This window comes from Pseudophryne corroboree, chromosome 5 (genome assembly GCF_028390025.1).
Source record: "Pseudophryne corroboree isolate aPseCor3 chromosome 5, aPseCor3.hap2, whole genome shotgun sequence".
NCBI classification, from domain to species: domain Eukaryota; kingdom Metazoa; phylum Chordata; class Amphibia; order Anura; family Myobatrachidae; genus Pseudophryne; species Pseudophryne corroboree.
Window position 1 is genome coordinate 280,581,051 of NC_086448.1, and position 21,232 is coordinate 280,602,282.

General features: G+C 46.1%; 1 protein-coding gene across 8 annotated transcripts in view; it reads left to right on the plus strand.

Annotated features, from left to right (window-relative positions):
• The window catches only part of DNAJC13 (DnaJ heat shock protein family (Hsp40) member C13), a 554,470-nt gene that overhangs the window by 444,152 nt on the left and 89,086 nt on the right, over positions 1-21,232 (plus strand). For all 8 annotated transcript variants that reach the window (XR_010177689.1, XM_063922373.1, XM_063922368.1 and 5 more), the window contains 2 exons: positions 529-664; positions 6,459-6,640. Coding sequence is in view for 7 of the 8 variants with exons in the window: in XM_063922373.1 (XP_063778443.1) it covers positions 529-664; positions 6,459-6,640 (318 nt within the window). In the remaining variant the exon portion in view is untranslated. The remainder of the gene's footprint in view (positions 1-528; positions 665-6,458; positions 6,641-21,232) is intronic.

Below are 21,232 nucleotides of genomic sequence, written 5' to 3' on the forward strand. Positions count from 1 at the left end.
ATGAACGAGATCGTTCATATCGTGCAGTGAAGTCGGCTAGTGTGTAGGGCCCATTAGGGATAAAACCTTTGATTTTACAGCAGCTATATGCTGGAGTTCTGTTTATCCCAACAACTTTCAGTAAGAATGTAGACATTAGAGCAGGGTTTCCCAAATGCGATCCAGAATTTAAGGATATTCATGCTTGTGCACAGATGGTTTAATCAAACTGACTGAGGTACTAATTAAGTCACCTGTGGCATGGATGGCCTTAAAACTTGGGCTGTTAGGTTGTCTTGAAGACTGAGCTTGGGAACCACTGCATTAGAGAAAAATTATTTATGAATATCTATAACATTTATTTATAACAAAAAAAACAACAACCAGAACTCTACACCTTTAAACCTGAGTATACAGTTTCATGAATACCCATCCTTGCAGTAGTTTCAGTGTAGAAATCATCCATGTATCGCTCTCGCTCCATGCATGCCACACACAGTGTTTCTGTACATGTAAACATTTAGTTGTGTACTTTACTTTGTTTTCCAGGATATGTTTGAAAAGGTTAACAAAGCCTATGAGTTCTTGTGTACAAAGTCGTCTAAGATTGTGGATGGACCAGATCCAGAGAATATCATCCTAATACTTAAAACTCAGAGCATCCTTTTCAATCGACATAAGGAAGGTAAACGTGAATTTCCATTTTTTATTTGAAAGCCACAGGAGGTTTATGTACTGTACATTCACCACCAGCACCGCCACATTTGGTTTTTCTAGTTGTTGTCCTCAGCATTGTAAATTGTATATCTACAATATTGAAAATAGCTTTTATAACTTAATGCATTTTGAAATGAAGTACTTCTTTTAAAAACTAAAATCACTGATAATAGTATCTGCTTTTATTTACAGAAATTTTTTTTATATGTGAGTGCTAGAAGTGTCCAGTCTTATCAAAACTTTCATCACAGACAACTCATACAAAAAACACAGCTTCACTTTATAGGTGCTCGGAATGCCAGAGCTGTGTACTGCAGGTCCGGACCCAGTAACATCACTGCATAGCAATCTGCGCACCTTGACGCTACCCAGAAGCCCTACTATAGCTAGGCAACCATGTAGTAATCACCCTATCACCGCTATGCAACGATAATCACAAAAGGACGTGTACTGTAAATACATAGTGTTAATGATAAATACAAGAATATTAGGAGCATATTAGGGTATAATAGAAATATAGCTGCAAGAATCTTATGCCTATAGGTATAACCTAATAATGAAAGGCAAAATAAAGCAGTTCCCACTGCATGATACATATATACTGAACTAGGACAATTGTTGGTAAATATTGCTAAAACCTATTAAGCGTTTCATTCAAGCCTGAAGAGGCTACTGTGTAAATATGTAGAATGTACCTAGCTTCCATATATTATCTCCAGTGCTTATTTGGCTAATTGCCTATCCTTATAAAGGCAGTGCTGCATGTATAATCAGATGAACAGTAGAGTATATTAATGTATCTGAGAGTGACTTTAATGTGTCGAGATGCCATTGATCGTAGTGTATGTATAGGAGGGGAGATACGTTATACAGATATGTCCTCATACATCTATCCTCAGTACGCCATGCAGCATGAGATGCCTAGCGCAAGTGAGCCGCTAGTTCCCGCTCAACTCTGCTACCGTCTGGAGTCTATTTTTTGTCTAAAGTGCGTCTTAATAGCGACACTATGCGACTAGGATGCACCAGGAGACTGTGCTAATTAATTTGACACTCGACACTTGTATATTGTATGTGAATGAGTCTTTATGCGGAGCACAATGGTACCTGTATTGGAATAAAGCCGCTGCTGCTACATTATAGCACTGTTTATACATATTTGGAGTCTCAGTTGCACACAGATTTGCAAGTGTCATATATCGCATTAATTAGCACGGTTTCCTTGTGCACCCTAGTCACACTGCGTTGCATCTTAGACTTATTTTCGTCAAAAAAGACACCGATGCTAGCCGAGTCTCTCAGGACCTGGCATGACTGCAGCAATGATGTATATGGACGCATCTGTATAGGTGAGTCTCTTTGCAATCTCCTAAATAGAACTGTATACCACCTGCAGTCTGGAAATGTATAAGTGGCAGCACAATACCAGTGCCTCCTCACTGAGCCTCTGGACCTTGTACACAATGGAAGGTATCCAATTATCCACGGTTAATTGTTTTACTGGGGGCTATCCAATTAGCCCCAATGCCAGAACGTATTAGGTAGTATGCATACACAAAGTATAATCCCTGAAAAGCAGCTGCCGGAGACGCGATAAAACATGGAATCGGGAACTTATCCTGGATCCCCATGTGTTATCGTGCGATTGTAGGTCCATTTTTGGCTGATGAAAACTCCCTCTAATTGGATACAGCGATAAACGCCATCAGTCATACATCTCTATATCAGGCCGTTTTTATCGTCCGAATACGGATCGGGGCTAATAGGATACCAACCTATTAAATCCCTACCACATGTATATGCACATGCACACACAGTTAATTTTGTTGGAAGCCAACTAACCTACCAGTATATTTTTGGAGTGTTGGTTACTGTACAGAGGACTTCCATTCCCAGTTTGAGATACCTTGCTGGACAAACTGTCTGTATTATTTTCATTCCATTGTTTGTAATGTTAGTTGTTATTCTGTTCATTACTTTTGAGTGAACTGTGTCCGTTGCCATTGCAGCTTGTGGTATAACCTGATTGAGCTTTATTAAGACTGCCAAGTGCCCACACCCTTATACTGCTAGCCATACCCTATGATCCCTGGTTGTGTCACTCAATGTACCATAAAATGAAAGCGTATTTTATGGTTTACACAAAAGTCCCATTGATTCCGGTATCACATGATTCTCTGCAAGCACATACTGACCTCAATAAAGAACCATTTGCATAATGATAGAAAACAGACAGGAAGAGAGAGTTTAATATAGTATACTGGAAAAGGGAGACAGCATAAGTTTGTGATACTGTCAGAGAAGTTATGTGCAGCTTGGTACAGTGAGCAGTTACATTATGTATGGGTGCAGCCATGCATGCTTGTAGTCTGCAAGTGGCTAAGGATCCGGCGCTATCATGGGTTTATTAAAAGACCATGGAAAGTGATCACTGAACGTTATATGACAGGCAAGATTGAGGCATTCTCTGAGCACTATGTTAAAGAAGGCATATCATAATTCTATGTAGTAAAAGACATATAGGGGGCGATTCGGTTATTTTTGCGCACACAGTCTCTGTGGGCGCAATTAATTTTTTTTTGTGCTGTTTGGTCACCCAAATGGGTCACTTCGCACATTTCTTCTCACCAGCACAGGGGGCTGCAAGAAGAAATGTTGGCGCTGGCAGCATGCGCGCCTATATGGCAGCACAATTGAATTCCTGCCGGCGGGCGCCTAAGACTTGCTAAGCATTTGTCTTTTAAGGCTGGATATATCATAATAACTGATTTCCTCTGGCATCCACGCTGGGGGACACTTCCATAACAATGGGTAGAGGCTGGCTCAGAGTTCTAGCACAAAAAGATGATGGGAGACTATTAGCAGGTGTCTGGATCCTCCACATTCAGGCTGCTGCGATCATACACTTGGATTCCATGCAGGACCAGCAGACACTGGAGGGTAACCAGTCAACCAGCTCTGTGACGCCGCCATCCAGCAATCGATTTCTGCATGGAGACTGCAAAAGGAGACCAAGGGACCAGCCACACAGAGAAGCACCGCTACTTCCCACAGCCTGATGAGGTAGATGCAGCCCAGCACCAGCGCTCCACAGGCTCAGCAGGGGAAGGCGCTACCTCCACCTGCCAACCCCAACCAGCCAGGAAGGAACTCAGAAGGCGGGTCTCCAGGACAGCCAGCCGACTCTCCGGTCACAAGTCTCACATGACCAGTTGAGAGGGAGGCAGAGATGCTGAAAGCAGGTACCACCACACACCTTCCTGGACTCCAAGACCCAGGGGTATATGGTGAGTTTCCGAAGCAAGTCAGGCTCAGAGCACCCTCTCCACAGGCTCAAAGCGTCCAGCAGAACAACGGCAATTCCCATTAACTAAGCAAGGCTGGACAGCAGTCGGTCCGGCAGGAGTCACACTTCAGGATCCCTTCAAGGTTTCACACCAGCCACGCAGCGATCATACAGGCCATCCATGCTGATGGCCAGGCTCCGGTGAAAAAGGTTCTCCAAGTCCACAACACACACCAAAGTAACCCCCTACAGATGAGGACCACTTATAGATTATTAAAGGCGTCATATCTAAGAATTAAAAGGAAGATGGTAGCAGATGAAGAGGACCTCTGGAGCAAAACTAAGGAGCGGCACACAAGAAGTCCAGTATTTTTTTATTACCCTGTACATTGTATATATATATATATATATATATATATATAGCAATGTTTTCTGGCACTCCAGTCTTCAAATTACCGGCTGGGGTGCAGTCCCCGTAAATACAGGATTCCAATGGGATAGGCGGCACTCAGAGACTTGGCAATGGGAATAACGTGCATAAACGCCCCATGGGGCTTTCATGCACGTTATTCCCGTTGCCAAGTCTGTGAGTGCCGCCTATCCCTTTGGAATTTTGTGTGTGTATATATATATGTATATATATATATATATATATATGTGTGTGTATATGTGTGTGTATGTATATATATATATATATATATATATATATATATACCGGTATATATATACACACACACACATAATGTTTATTTATTATTAATGTCACACTCTGGGGGGGGGGTGAGATATCTGACCTTCTCAAGAGTTGGAACAGCTTTTGAATAGCATTTATCAAGTATGTTCTATGAAAGGTAGAAGGAATTTTAAAATCTGGGAGTTTTAACATGCAGAATTTTTCTAATTACCTGAACCGGGGATCGGGGAATTGTTCCAATGCTAGATGTATGGGGGCCTTTAGACATTAACGGCGGGATATAATGGCGTCCCAATTTGCTGGAGGAGCGGGATACTGGCCGAACTTTTTTTAAAGCGTCAGTCATTTACAAGGCAAAACCATGCCTTGTAAATGACTGCCGTCGGCATCCCGCACCTCCAGCAAATTTGGATGCCATTACATACCACAGACAGTGTTAAGTCTCATTTGACACTCTTTGTTTTGTCTGACATTCCATCTACACATAAAAATATAGCTTAATGCACTCAACATCTGTTGTTAACGTTTTATTTTTTAAATAGAATGTACCCATGTGCTTGACAGATCTGCAGATCAGCAACACGGATCAGATAGGTCAGTGGTTCTCAAACTCAGTCCTTAGGACCCTGAACAGTTCATGTTTTCTAGGTCACCTAGCAGGTGCACAGGTGTATTCATTACTCCATTACACATTTTAAAAGATCCACAGGTAGAGCTATTTATTTCACTTGTGAATCTGTGAGGAGTCCAGGAAAACATGAACTGTTTGGGGTCCTGAGGACTAAAGGGGCCTACACTTGTAGTGATACTAGCTGACGATATGCACTACAGCAGGGGTGGCCAACCAGTCAGAGACAAAGAGCCAAGAAATCTTGTTAGGTACATCAAAGAGCCGACTTCGAGCCGAAGGCGCACTTGCAAAAATGGGGTGTGGCCTTGTGCCTGCTAGGCCATGCCCCGGTATAAAATACATTGAAAAAGCCAGATTCAACATAAAATACAATGAAAAAGCCACTTCTACATCAAATAATTTAAAAAGCCAGATCCGCAGAAAATATATTGAAAAGCCAGATTCACATAATACACTTCAGTTCCTCCATGTGTCACTCCAGCCAGCACGCGCCTGTGTCACTCCAGCCAGCTCCCCCATGTGTATTTGGCTCCCTCAGTTCTCAGTCTACGTAGTGCTGCTGCATGTCTGGCTGGAGTGCAGTGGTTTACAGATCTCTTGTGGTCACGTGACTTTAGAGTGTTGGGAGCCACATTTGAATAAAGAAAGAGCCGCATGTGGCTCAAGAGCCACACGTTGGCCACCACTGCACTACAGTATATAGTCTATATATCATTAGAAAAACTTTTTTGTATCGTTACGTGTGTATAGAACCAATGATGAACGATGCGTGCTCCTGCGTGTTTGTCCATGGATGTTTGTGTGGGTTTTGCCGTACATTGAGAATATGACTTTTTTCTCTGCTTGCTGTATGCAGCCAAACAGTGTGGAAGCACCAGAATCACAAGACTCAGTGAAATTAGCTTTAGGAAGAAACCCTTTCTTCTACTTTATGTACTAAAATTCAATAATATTCAATGTAAATAATATGAATGTGTGCTATACACACATTGTGAAAAAATGTATTTTACTTTATATATATATATATATATATATATATGTATATGTGTGTGTGTGTGTGTGTGTGTGTGTGTGTGTGTGTGTGTGTGTGTGTGTGTGTATATATATATATATATATTATTTTTATTTATTTATTTTTATTATTATTATAGATCTTCAACCTTACAAGTATGCTGGCTATCCAATGCTGATCAGAACCATCACCATTGAGACCTCAGATAATCAGCTGTTCTCAAAGGTTTCTCTCCTGCCTGCTGCCACCGAGTTGGCATTTCACACTGTAAATTGTTCAGCACTTAATGCAGAAGAACTCAGGAGGGAAAATGGCATTGAGGTACCAGATCATATTTCAGTACTGTATATATACTACATTATTTTCTAGAATAGAAACATCATCTATGCTAATTTGTAATAATGTTGCTCCAACGTCCTAGGTGACACTGGGATGGATTAGTACCATGGGGTATAGATCGAGTCCATTGGAGCATGGCTCTTTAAGAAATGTTCAGTGTGTGCTGGCTCCTCCCCTCTATGCCCCTCCACCAGACTCCGTTTAGAAAAATGTGCCCAAGGAGCCGGGTCCATTCTCTGGTGCTCCAGAGCGTTTTCTTCAGAAATTTTTTTTAAGTTGTATTTTTCAGGCATTCATTGGCTGGTACCAGTCTGCCTGCGTCGTGGGACTTAGGTTGGGGACCGAACCATCCTCCTATAGGGTTAATGGCTCGCATCCCCTCTGACAGGACGTTAGCTCCTGAGGCGCTGTTTCACATGCTTCCAGGGTGTGCGCACAGATGCCGAAGACGTGGTGAGTACTGCCAGCGGGTCACCGGCGACAATGGCGGCATAAGGATGCCGCGGGTACCCAGCTGCTCAAAGGAATGATTACTAATATTAATACAGAGTTGGCTACTGCCAGGCAAGAAAGGCAGACCCTTAAGAAATCTGTGGATGATTTTTTGATCAAGGCTGCTAACCACAGGCAGGCTCCTCAGCCCCCCCACCCCCTGCTGGCCTCTCATAAATGCACTCCCACATGTACTCCAATCTGACTGATAATGACATGCCAGATCTGGATGAAGGGGAGGTGGACATGGAGGGTGACAATACTTTGTCTCAGGGTGTGGAGGCCCTAATTTATTCTATTCGGGAAGTCCTCAACATACCGGATAAGGAGACAGAACCTGGGAAAGAGCTGTTTTTTAATGTAAAACCAAAATCTTCTGCCACCTTCCCTGTCTCCAAGGAATTTAAACTCACTCTTTAAAGAGACGTGGGTCAATCCAAACAAAAAATTTCAAACCCCTGAGCGCTTGCTAAATTCTTTCCCTTTCCCACCGGAGGATAGGAAGGTACAGTACGAGAGAACCCCCCGTGTGTGGATACATCAGTGTCCAGGCTGTCGCGTAAGATTGTACTGCCTGTACCTGGTGCTCTCTCTCTCTCTCTCTCTCTCTCTCTCTCTCAAAGACCCAGCTGACCGTAAAATGGAGACTACACTCAAATCAATTTATACCGCATTGGGCGTGGCGCAGAGGCCCACCATTGCTTGCGGTTGGATTACAAGGGCCATGGTGAAATGGTCTGATAATATAATAGAGGGGTTTGACACTCTACCTCAGGATGAGATTCTGACTTTTTACTGCATCATATCCAGGATGCTGCAAATTTCATGAGCGAGGAAATCAAAGAAATAGGCCTCATCAATGCCCGTGCCACCGCGATGGCAGTTTCGGCTCACAGAACTCTGTGGCTGCAACAGTGGTCAGCGGATGCTGATTCCAAGAAGGGCTTGGAAAATCTGTCCTTTACAGGGGATGCCTTGTTTGGGGAAGAACTGGATATGTGGATTTCTCAAGCAACGGCGGGTAAGTTTACCTATCTGCCGTCGTCTGCACCTCCGGCTAGACGTCCCTATCCTGGGTCCTCTCTGCAGTCCTTACTTGTGGCCAGATTTAGAGGCAGAGCCAGGGGAGCCTCAAATGCAGCTACAGGAAACCGAGGTAAACCTTGTAAACCAGCGGCTGCTGGGTCTCTGGACAAGGCCTCCGGATTCTCATTCACTAAGCTCTCCGCGGTTTCAAGTGGGTGCTCTGCTTCAACACTTCGCCCATGTGTGGGTGTTATCCTGCCGGACCCCAGGGTTACCGGTTGGAAAATTCCAAGCACTCTCTCCTCACAGATTCTTCAGGTCAGGCTTACCAGCTTCACCTGTAGCAAGAGTTACCTTGCTGGACGCCATTGAAAAACTACTACAAACAAAAGTTATTGTTTGGGTACCTCCTCTGTTGCATAACAGGGGATTTTATTCAACTCTATTTGTGGTACCGAAACTAGACCGTTCAGTATGGTCGATCTTGAACCTCAAATTTCTGAACCCGTATCTTTGGGTGTTCAGGTTCAAGATGGAATCTCTAAGGGCAGTTGTCTCGGGTCTGGGAGAAGGGGAGTTCCTGGTATCAGGCTTATCTCAGATTCACAATACTGGACCACCTCTTCGTTTCAGGTCTTACCCTTTGATCTTTTCACAGCTCCAAGGGTATTCACAAAAGTAATGGCGGAGATGATGGTGCAACTCCGCATGATGGGAGTCAACATAGTCCCCTACTTAGACGATCTCCTGATAAAGGCGGTGTTCAGGGAGAGTCTACTGAACAGCCTCGACTTGGCTACTTGCCTTCTTACGAAACATGGGTGGATCCTAAGTTTCCAAAAGTCTCACCTGGAACCGTCACAGAGAATTCAATTCCTGGGGATGATACTGGACACGGTGTCTCAGAAGGTATTCCTCCCCATGGACAAGGCATTGACAATCCAGGCTATGGTCCGCTCGTTGCTCAGACCCCACAAGGTCTCAGTTCACCTTTGCATCCGCCTACTGGGAAAGATGATGGCCTCCTACGATGCAATCCAGTATGGCAGATTCCATGCCTGTCCGTTCCAGCTAGATATGCTGGACAAGTGGTCTGGGTCTCACCTGCACATGCACGACAGTATAGCTCTGTCGCCGAAAGCATGGATCTCCCTGTTATGGTGGCTATGAGTCTCTCACCTTGTGGAGGGTCGGAGTTTCAGTGCCCAGTCTTGGACTCTGCTGACAAAGGATACCAGCCTCCGGGGCTGGGGGGAAAATGACCCAATGGGCTCAGTTCCAGGGAATGTGGTCGAGTCAGGAATCCTTGCTCCCGGTAAACGTTCTGGAACTCAGGGCAATTTACAATGCTCTTCTACAGGCCTCCTATCTTCTTCGTAATCAGGCCATACAAGTAGAGTCGGACAACGCCACGGCAGTGGCGTACATATACCGACAGGGAGGAACAAGAAGCAGGGCCGCAATGCGAGAGGTGTCAAGGATACTCCTCTGGGCGGAAACAAACTCAAGGGCCATCTCAGCCATATTCATTCCAGGAGTGGACAACTTGTAAGTGGACTTCCTCAGCAGGCACGACCTCCATCAGGAGGATTGGGGCCTTCAGCCTCGGGTGTTTTCGACAGCTGGTTCCCCAGTGGGGCTGTCCGCAGATAGACCTGATAGCTTCTCCTCTCAACAAGAAGCTGCATCGCTACTGTTCCAGGTCGAGGGATTCACAGGCGGCTCCGGTGGACGTGATGAAGCGACAGCGGATTTGCACCAATCGGTCAAAGCTTTTCGGCCTCCCAGCATGCAACAGGCCCATCCATATATCCCTGCCTCCTGGCTCAGGCAGATCAGTTTTTTGTTTGGTACGGCAGAAGCCGGACCATGGTCAGTGGGCTGCTGGTTTTTAGCAGCCCTAAGCTTTCTTATTTTTATAGTCTTACTATTTTTTCTTGAGTGATCTTTCTAAAAAGTGTCTTATACGTACCTTAGAAAGAGTCGCTCCAACAACTCTCCGCCGTGTCGAGACAGCGCTTACCCACGAGTACAGGGCTGTTTCGGTGGGCGGCTGTGTCGGATATACTAGCAGGTCCAGCAGACGTTACCAGGCTGTGGCGGCCGGAGAATGGGTGAGAAGGTAAGGCATCGGTTCCACTTAGAGGGGGAATACGGACACAGCCGCACTGTTTTGGGAGGAGACTACCAAACAGTCGCTGACACGGCTGCCACCTCGGGTGCACTAGGCCTTAGGGATCATAGGCTCCAGGGATAGTATGAGACAGCAATCCAGGGCCGGCTCCAGGCACGTTCCAATAGAGCGGCCAAACAGGGCGCCACACTTAATGGGCACCACTAGCTCGTGCCACCATATTGGAACATGCCCTGCCTGGAGCCAAGTCCATGCAATGCAGCCACAGCGTCCATCCACCGGACCGACTCCCACAAACGCCCACGTGAGCGGCGCCGGCCTGTGAGCCAATCAGAGCTTGCGGACCGGAAGCTGACATTTTCTCGCTCAGGGTGCTAGCAGGCCTGGATCCGGCTCTGCTGCGATCCCTAGGGTTGATGTCAGCAGTGGGGAGTAGGATGCTCTTCTGGTCGCCCCTCCCGCAGGTTCATGACCAGTTTCCTCTGAGTCTCCCGCCATGAACTGTTTTCCTGCTTCTGTCTGAGATGCTGTATACGAAGAGTACCCAGTCGCAGCATAGGCGGCTGTGTGACTGGTGCGTCTGTGTTCACTGAGCATCTGTGTTCACTATAGGTTCATGGAGCGGCAGTGTACACTAGTAGCGCCTGGATCCACTCAGCGTTCGCAAACGTATTGATCGATCCTGGAAGCGGGGTGAGTCTCCCTATATCCCACTCTACTGAGTACGGGCTATACAGCGCTAAGGCTCTATCTACCTTTAAATACAAATAGTCAGATAAAGTGCCTGATGCATATGAGTCTGATAACTATTGTTGTGGTTTTCTTTTGCTGTGCAGCTGAATATGTTTAAAATTCCTATATAAGGTAATATGTTTTTCCTATATGCTTTAAATGTATTTGTAGTGGATTATGTGCTCATATTGCTTACTATACTAATGTATAACCTGTGACTGACTGCTAGTGTGATTGCTGACTTTACTATAAATTCCGTCAGTTAAAAATCTGTGTATTCCGATCCTCAATGCTGGTGTTAAGCAGGGTAGGGTCGGATTGTACTGTATGTCACTTTAACAAATTTTAAAGGGATTACAGTCACAAATTGTGTAATAACACTGTAAAGGTGTGTGATTTATTTATCATGTCTAAGAGCGGCAATGGTGAGGAAAATACTTTCCACAGCAGCACCAACACTCGATTCATGTTATCTTGCAGACTGAGGTTAACCTATTGTGGTTCAAGGGAATTATGTGCAAAATGGTTAGTTGTCTCCAAAGCCTCTAAAATAAACGAGGCAGGCACAGGTTCTGGTTGAACCTTCATGGGCTATTTTGCACAGACATTATCCAATGTAGCTGAGCAGGTAATGCCAGCTCCTATACCAGCGATAGGTTATTCTATTAACCCTTACATGCATTTTTCATTCTGAGGTTATTCACCTAGGGAATGACAGTCTCTTAACAAAGGCAGGCTTAAAGGCTGGTGGTAAGTAAATCTCATAGACCTAATAAAACATCTTCACAGTCTAAACATGGTTAGCTGAGGACTCATTGCACTTTGGAAGGTCTCAGCTCAGTGTATATCTGAGCCAATTAGTGCTATGTAAGCCATTCTATCCTCAGAAGAGAGCAGAGCCTATGTTTGAAACCAAGGCAGCTGTGTTTAAACGTCCCAAAACAACTGATGGAAATTATGTTGGGTTTCGCCCAGTAGGAAGAGAATTCCAGGTAATGAAATCCAATTATACTCGTCCAGTTGGGGACTATTAAGGGTGGCTCCCTAAGTAGATTTGCAGATCTTAGATTGCTGCGAAAAGCGACGTTAATTTTGTTTTCTACATAAGTAAATGATGTCACATATAGGAGACTCGATGGTTTTCTAAAGACCATTTTTTTCTTTTTGTCTGGGGCAATCATTAGACCAGCTTTGGCTTCAGCCACATAGGCACAGCCTGAGCGGATGCATTGAAAGTGGATCTTTCAATGGCATCTAGAATACAAAAATTCCCTATGCATATCAAACAGGCAGCGGTAAGCGGACCTGGATATGGGTATATGTACATGGTAAACTGAATCAGAATCCAGGAAGGTTCTGGAGTCATATCTTGTTTACTGCAGATATTCTTTTTGGTAAAGAATTAACAGTATTTCTCTTACATCCTAGAGGATGCTGGGGACTCCGTAAGGACCATGGGGTATAGACTGGCTCCGCAGGAGACATCGGCACTATAAAGAACTTTAGAATGGGTGTGCACTGGCTCCTCCCTCTATGCCCCTCCTCCAGACCTCAGTTAGATCCTGTGCCCAGATGAGAATGGGTGCACTACAGGGGAGCTCTCCTGAGTTTCTCTGAAAAATAATTGTTAGGTTTTTTATTTTCAGGGAGCACTTCTGGCAACAGGCTCCCTGCATCGTGGGACTGAGGAGAGAGAAGCAGACCTACTTAAGTGATAGGCTCTGCTTCTTAGGCTACTGGACACCATTAGCTCCAGAGGGAGTCGGAACGCAGGTCTCCCCCCGCCGTTCGTACTAGAGCCGCGCCGCCGTCCTCCTCACAGAGCCGGAAGATTGGAGCCGTGTGAGTATAAGAAGAAAAGAAGACTTCAAGGCGGCAGAAGACTTCAGATCTTCACTGAGGTAAGCGCTGTTGCTCCCACACACTACACACACTAGCGGGCACTGATGGGTGCAGAGCGCCCTGGGCAGCAATAATAACCTCTATATCTGGCATTATAATAGGCACTGCGGAGGCAGTTATTCTTTAAATCCCCTGCCAGTTTTGATATTGAGCGGGACCGAAGCCCGCCGCTGGAGGGGGCAGAGCTTGGTCCCTCAGCACTAACCAGTGCCATTTTCTCCACAGAGATCTGCAGAGAAGCTGGCTCCCCGGTATCTCCCCTGCTGAACATGGTGACACAGGGCTGAAAAGAGGAGGGGGGGCACTTGTAAGGCGCAGTGAGTGATTAATATAAAAAGCGCTATTATCTGGGAGTTTATTTTCCAGTGTCAGTTGGCGCTGGGCTTGTGCTGGCATACTCTCTCTCTGTCTCTCCAAAGGGCCTTATTGGGGAACTGTCTCCTTATAACTATATCCCTGTGTGTGTGGGGGTGTCGGTACGAGTGTGTCGGTATGTCTGATGCGGAAGGCTCCGCTAAGGAGGAGGTGGAGCAGATGATTGTGGTGTCTCCGTCGGCAACGCCGACTCATGATTGGATGGACATGTGGAATGTTTTAAATGCAAATGTGACCTTATTACATAAGAGATTGGACAAAGCAGAGTCCAGGGAAAAAGCAGGGAGTCAATCCATGGCTTTGGCTGGGTCACCGGGCCCTTCTGGGTCTCAGAAACGTCCCCTATCCCAAATAGCAGACACTGATACCGACACGGACTCTGACTCCAGTGTCGACTACGATGAGGCGAGGTTACACCCAAGGGTGGCCAAAAGTATTCATTATATGATTGTTGCAATAAAAGATGTTTTGCATATCACAGATGACCCCTCGGCCCCTGACACGAGGGTGCGCATGTATAAGGAAAAGAAACCTGAGGTAACCTTTCCCCCATCCCATGAGCTTAACGAGTTATTTGAAAAAGCTTGGGAAACTCCAGATAAAAAACTGCAGATTCCCAAGAGGATTCTTATGGTGTATCCTTTCCCTGCACAGGACAGGGTATGTTGGGAATCCTCACCCAGGGTGGACAAGGCTTTAACACGCCTGTCCAAGAAAGTGGCGCTACCGTCTCCGGACACGGCAGCCCTCAAGGATCCTGCGGATCGCAGACAGGAAACTACTTTAAAGTCTATTTATACGCATACCGGTGCTTTGCTCAGACCGGCAATAGCATCGGCATGGGTGTGTAGTGCAGTTGCAGCTTGGACAGATACTTTGTCAGCTGACCTTGATACCCTAGATAGGGATACCATTTTATTGACCTTAGGCCACATTAAAGACGCAGTCTTATATATGAGGGACGCTCAAAGAGACGTTGGGCTGCTGGGTTCGAGAGCCAACGCCATGGCGATTTCTGCTAGGCGAGCCCTGTGGACCCGCCATTGGACGGGTGATGCCGACTCAAAGAAGCATATGGAGGTTTTGCCATACAAAGGTGAAGTTTTATTTGGGAAAGGTCTCGCGGACCTGGTTGCCACAGCTACCGCGGGTAAATCTACCTTTTTGCCTTTTGTTCCCCCGCAGCAAAAGAAAACTCCACAATATCAGATGCAGTCCTTTCGGTCGCGTAAGTCCAGAAGAGGTCGGGACTCATCTTTCCTCGCCAGAGGTAAGGGTAGAGGAAAGAGATCACCTGCTCCGGCTAGTTCCCAGGAGCAGAAGTCCTCCCCGGCTTCTACTAAATCCACTGCATGACGCTGGGGCTCCACTAAGGGAGTCCGCACCGGTGGGGTCACGTCTTCGACTCTTCAGCCAGGTCTGGGTTCTGTCAGACCTGGATCCTTGGGTGATGGATATTGTATCCCAAGGCTACAAACTGGGATTCGAAGAGGTGCCCGCTCGCCGATTTTTCAGGTCGGCCTTGCCAGCTTCTCCCCCAGAGAGGGAAGTAGTGTTCGCTGCAATTCAAAAGCTGTATCAACAGCAAGTGATTGTCAAGGTTCCCCTAGTCCAACAGGGGAAAGGGTACTATTCGACCCTGTTCGTGGTCCCGAAGCCGGATGGTTCGGTCAGACCCATTTTAAATCTAAAATCCCTAAACCTGTACTTGAGAAAGTTCAAATTCAAGATGGAATCGCTCCGGGCTGTGATCTCCAGTCTGGAAGAAGGGGATTTTATGGTGTCACTCGACATAAAGGATACATACCTTCATGTCCCCATATATCCTCCTCATCAGGCGTACCTGAGATTCGCTGTACAGGACTGTCATTACCAGTTTCAGACGTTGCCGTTTGGGCTTTCCACGGCCCCGAGGATTTTCACCAAGGTGATGGCGGAGATGATGGTGCTCCTGCGCAGGCAGGGAGTCACAATTATCCCATACTTGGATGATCTCCTGATAAAAGCAAGATCGAGAGATCAATTGCGGAAGAGCGTGTCGCTCTCCCTGAGAGTGCTCCAACAACACGGTTGGATTCTCAATCTGCCAAAGTCACAATTGATTCCAACGACTCGACTATCATTCCTAGGCATGATTCTGGACACGGAACAGAAGAGGGTTTTTCTCCCGATGGAAAAAGCCCAGGACCTCCAGAACATGGTCAGAGACTTGCTAAAACCAAAAAGAGTGTCTGTTCATCAATGTACCAGAAAAAACCAAGTGGCGCTTAACAATCATGTGATATGAAACATTTAATAAAAATAAAATACAATACAACAACCTCCCGGGGGTGTAATACAATGTTAAAACATCACAATATATTAATAAACAATGTGATATAGCTGAACACCTGGTATTTAATTATAGCACCAGTTAAAAACGAATAATAAGGATTCAATTACCGATATTACCACGGGAGTCCCAAATTGTGCAGAGTTCAATATGTACACTGAGATGTACAGCTGCAAGATAATTTCCGAATGAATGGCTCAAAGTGGCGTGCTCATAGAGTTTTACACGTAGCCCGGATTGAATGCATTATTCAGTCAGTATGAACAAATGTTAAGATAAATGGAAATATATGCACCTGTTAACGCTGGGCAGGAGCTTTCGATACCTGCTCCCTGGTGCTGTCCCGTTGGCCAGGGAGATGTTGAACACCAGAGTCTCAGCGATAGATGTAGAACGGTGCTGCGGTGCACAAGGGGCTTGTTTTAGCCGTCCTCACCCAGACGCCTCCGTATCCGAGAGCTCCGTGTCCCCCACACTGAGACCGACAACTGTTGAAGCCTTAGTGATGGCAGAGGTCAGGTCGAGTGCACTGACCAGTAACCCGCCTGTCGTTCGTGCCGCCAGGTTCGTGCACTCGAGTTCTGGGGAAAATGGTGGCAGCCTACGAGGCCATCCCCTTCGGCAGGTTTCATGCAAGGACGTTTCAGTGGGATCTCCTGGACAAGTGGTCCGGGTCCCATCTACTAATACATCAGAAGATAAGCCTGTCCCCCCGGGCCAGGGTGTCTCTCCTGTGGTGGCTGCAAAGTGCTCACCTTCTAGAGGGTCGCAGGTTCGGCATTCTGGACTGGGTTCTGGTGACCACGGACACGAGCCTCCGAGGATGGGGAGCAGTCACACAAGGAAGGAATTTTCAGATGCTGTGGTCAAGCCAGGAGGCTTGTCTACACATCAACGTACTGGAATTGAGGGCCATATACAACAGCCTACGACAAGCGGAGGATCTTCTTCGCGACCTACCGGTTCTGATTCAATCAGACAACGTCACAGCCGTGGCTCATGTAAACCGCCAAGGCGGGACAAGGAGCAGAGTGGCAATGGTGGAAGCCACCAGGATTCTTCGCTGGGCGGAAAATCACGTAAGCGCTCTGTCAGCGGTCTTCATTCCGGGAGTGGACAACTGGGAAGCAGACATCCTCAGCAGACACGATCTCCATCCAGGAGAGTGGGGACTTCATCAAGAAGTTTTTACAGAGATAACAAGTCTTTGGGGAATTCCTCACATAGACATGATGGCGTCACGCCTCAACAAGAAGCTTCGGAGGTATTGTGCCAGGTCAAGGGACCCTCAGGCAGTAGCGGTGGACGCCCTGGTGACATCTTGGGTGTTTCAGTCGGTCTATGTGTTCCCCCTCTTCCTCTCATCTCAAAAATATTGAGAATCATAAGACAAAAAAGAGTGAAAACAATACTCATTGTTCCAGATTGGCCTCGAAGGGCCTGGTATTCAGATCTTCAGGAGATGCTCACAGAAGCTCCATGGCCTCTTCCTCTCAGGGAGGACCTGTTACAACAGGGGCCCTGCGTGTTCCAAGACTTACCGTGGTTACGTTTGACGGCATGGCGGTTGAACGCCGAATCCTAGCTGGGAAAGGTATTCCGGAGGAAGTCATCCCTACTCTGATAAAGGCTAGGAAGGAGGTGACGGCAAAACATTATCACCGTATCTGGAGGAAGTATGTTTCTTGGTGTGAAGCCAAGAATGCTCCTACGGAAGATTTCCATCTGGGCCGCTTTCTCCACTTTCTACAGACAGGAGTGGGTATGGGCCTAAAATTAGGCTCCATTAAGGTACAGATTTCGGCCCTGTCTATTTTCTTTCAGAAGGAATTGGCTTCTCTCCCAGAAGTCCAGACTTTTGTAAAGGGAGTGCTGCACATCCAGCCTCCTTTTGTGCCCCCAGTGGCACCTCGGGACCTTAACGTGGTGTTACGGTACCTGAAGTCTCACTGGTTTGAACCTCTTCAAACGGTTGAATTGAAATTTCTCACTTGGAAGGTGGTCATGTTGTTGGCCTTGGCATCTGCAAGGCGGGTGTCCGAATTGGCGGCCTTGTCTCACAAGAGCCCCTATTTGACCTTCCATGTGGATAGACCAGAGTTGAGGACTCGTCCTCAATTTTTGCCTAAGGTGGTTTCTTCATTTCATATGAACCAACCTATTGTGGTGCCTGTGGCTACGAGTGACTTGGAGGATTCCAAGTCCCTGGATGTAGTCAGGGCCTTAAAAATCTATGTAGCCAGGACGGCTCGAGTTAGGAGAACAGAAGCACTGTTTGTCCTGTATGCAGCCAACAAAGTTGGCGCTCCTGCTTCGAAGCAGACTATTGCTCGCTGGATCTGTAACACGATTCAGCAGGCTCATTCTATGGCAGGATTGCCGTTAACAATTTCGGTAAAGGCCCATTCCACTAGGAAGGTGGCCTCTTCTTGGGCGGCTGCCCGAGGCGTCTCGGCTTTACAGCTTTGCCGAGCAGCTACCTGGTCAGGTTCAAACACTTTTGCAAAGTTCTATAAGTTTGATACCCTGGCCGATGAGGACCTTGCGTTTGCTCAGTCGGAGCTGCAGAGTCGTCCGCACTCTCCCGCCCGGTCTGTAGCTTTGGTATAAACCCCATGGTCCTTACGGAGTCCCCAGCATCCTCTAGGACATAAGAGAAAATAAGATTTTAAACCTACCGGTAAATCTTTTTCTCCTAGTCCGTAGAGGATGCTGGGCGCCCGTCCCAGTGCGGACAAAATCTGCAAGGCTTGTATATAGTTGTTGCTTACATAAGGGTTATGTTACAGTTGAGATCAGTCTTTAGCTGATACTGTTTTTGTTCATACTGTTAACTGGTTGCGTATATTCCAGGTTATATGGTGTGGATGGTGTGGGCTGGTATGAATCTTGCGCTTAGATTAAAAAAATCCTTTCCTCGTATTGTCCATCTCCTCTGGGCACAGTTTCTCTAACTGAGGTCTGGAGGAGGGGCATAGAGGGAGGAGCCAGTGCACACCCATTCTAAAGCTCTTTATAGTGCCCATGTCTCCTGCGGAGCCCGTCTATACCCCATGGTCCTTATGGAGTCCCCAGCATCCTCTACGGACTAGGAGAAAAAGATTTACCGGTAGGTTTAAAATCTTATTTTTCCAAGAAAGTGAAGGTTACTTTCACACGTAAATTCAAGCCTACTTTCCAGCTTTCTGGTCCTTTCGAAATCAGGGAAAAGCAAAAGGAAAGGGTAAATACAAACAGTCCCAATCCAACAAGTCTAGTAAGACTAAAAGGTATTGGGCTACCAGAAGACTGGTTTTCAAATCTGAAGTTAAGCCATCAGCCTGTTGGTGCGGGCCTCCACCTGGGGGGACCCAGGGTGAGAGGCTGACTTCTTCAGTTTGCACAGAGCTGGCAACAGTCTACTACAGATGCCTGGGTGCATAAAGCAGTATCTCACGGTTATGATCTACAGCCACACCACACTGGACATGCCCAATTTTATCTGATCTTGGAAGCTAAGCAGTGTTGGTCCTGGTTATTACTTGGATGATAAACCACCTGGTAATACCAAGTGCTGCAGGTGATTTCAGGAACACCCTCATTTAAAAAAAATATACCAAACCGTTTTCTGTGGAAACGAAGACTAGGGCTTTGCAAGCAGCAGTGATAATTCAGTTCCTTCTGCACAATGAGGACAAGATTTGATTCCAACCTGTTTCTAGTCAGAAGCTAAATGGGTCATACCGGCCCATATTAAATTCCAAAGCACTGAACAAGTACTTTCGGGTGCCTCAGGTTTCATATGGAGACTTTACGTTTCAGTACTTCTGCCATAGAGCAGGAGGATTTAGGGCAATCCAGAATAGTCAGGATGCCTATCCACATTTTTTTATAGCACTGTTCTATCAGCGCTATGTTAGGTTGCTATCCTCCAGCCGCAATTTCAGGCCCTACCATTTGGGCTGACCACAGCTCCCAGAGTATTCACCAAAATAGGGTAGTGATGGCATCTTATCTCTGTTAGCAGGAGATAAGCATTTTATAAAAATCCATACCTCGACGACTTAATAATCCTGGCACAGTCTCAGGAATTGTTCACTGTCATCTGTAAAAGACAATAGCTGTTTACAGAGATATGGTTGGCTCATAAACTGGGCAAGGTCGTTCTGGTTCCGTCACATCGGAAGACTCAATTGGGGACTGTGTTGGAATTGGGTACCCGGAGAGTAATCTACCTCTGAACAAAATATTCAAAATTAATTTAAGGATTCAGGAGTTGCTACACATTCAAACAGTATCCATTTACGCGGTAGTGCGTGTAATGGGTTTGATGGTGTAGACAATGGACATGATGGAATATACTTCCATTAGATACATCTGCAATGTCTGATCATTTCTTGGTAGAAAGGTTTTTCATCAAACAATAAAAGCGCAGATTATGGTCTTCCTCTGGAAGTTAGGAGATTAATAGCTTGATGGTTATTGGACATCCCATACTGGACAAAGGAAGGCTTCTTTGTATATCAGATGGCAACTCTGACAATGGATGCCAGCCTGTGGCGCTGGTGTGAAATGTCATGAAGGAGTTCCTTCCAGGGGCAGTGGACCAATGAAAAAATGTTGCCTGCCAATAAATATATTGGAACCTCTTGCCATATATATGGCATTTATTCAGGCAAAGAATATCCTTTTGATGAATCCAGATCGAATCTGCTCAGACATGCAATGGCAGTGGCATACCTCAACCATCAGGGAGGACTTTGCAGCCAAAACATAATGAAGAAGGTAAGTCACACTTTAAGGTGGACAGAACTTGGTTAGCCAGCCTTGTCCGCAGTACTCATTCCGGCAGTCTTAAACTGGGAAGCAGATTTTCCCAGTTAGCTCGCCATTCAGATAAACGTATGGACCTATACTCCTAGGTCTCAAAAACTTTGGTAGGTAATGGGGGTTGCCGGAGATGCATCTCATGCCGTCCGCTCAGAACAACAAAGGTTTCGCATACGGGTCAAGAACAAATCCCAGAGCGATCTTCTGGAGGACTTGTCAACTTTCGTCTGGTTCATGTGTTTCCACCAATCACCTGGTGATACAGGGTGATATGAAAGGTAAGACAAGGTAAAGGTTCTGTGATACTAACAGCTCCAGCATGGTCCAGAAGACATTGATACACAGATCTACAGAGGATGTCAATGGATGCTCCATTCATACTTCTTCAACGGACAGATCTGCCGTCTCAGGGTCATGGTTATCACAAACACCCGGATGGACTGTTTTTGACTCTCAAGACTTCCATCCTGAAGGCGAGAGGACTCTCACAACAGGTAATTCTAAATATGCTCAGAGCAAGGAAAATTCCTTAGTTCGTATTTATCACCAAATATGGCAAGACTATATTCAATGGTGTAGGGATCAAATATTTGACTCTTGGTTTTTCAGAATTTCCAGAATCCTAGCATTTTTTCAGGTATTAATGTATAAAGGTTATGACCGACTTCCTTGAGAGTACAAGTGTCAGCATTGACTGTATGGTTCCAAAAGAAAATTGTTAACCTACAGGATGTGTGTTTTTTTTCAAGGAATGCGACACATTAAACCTCCT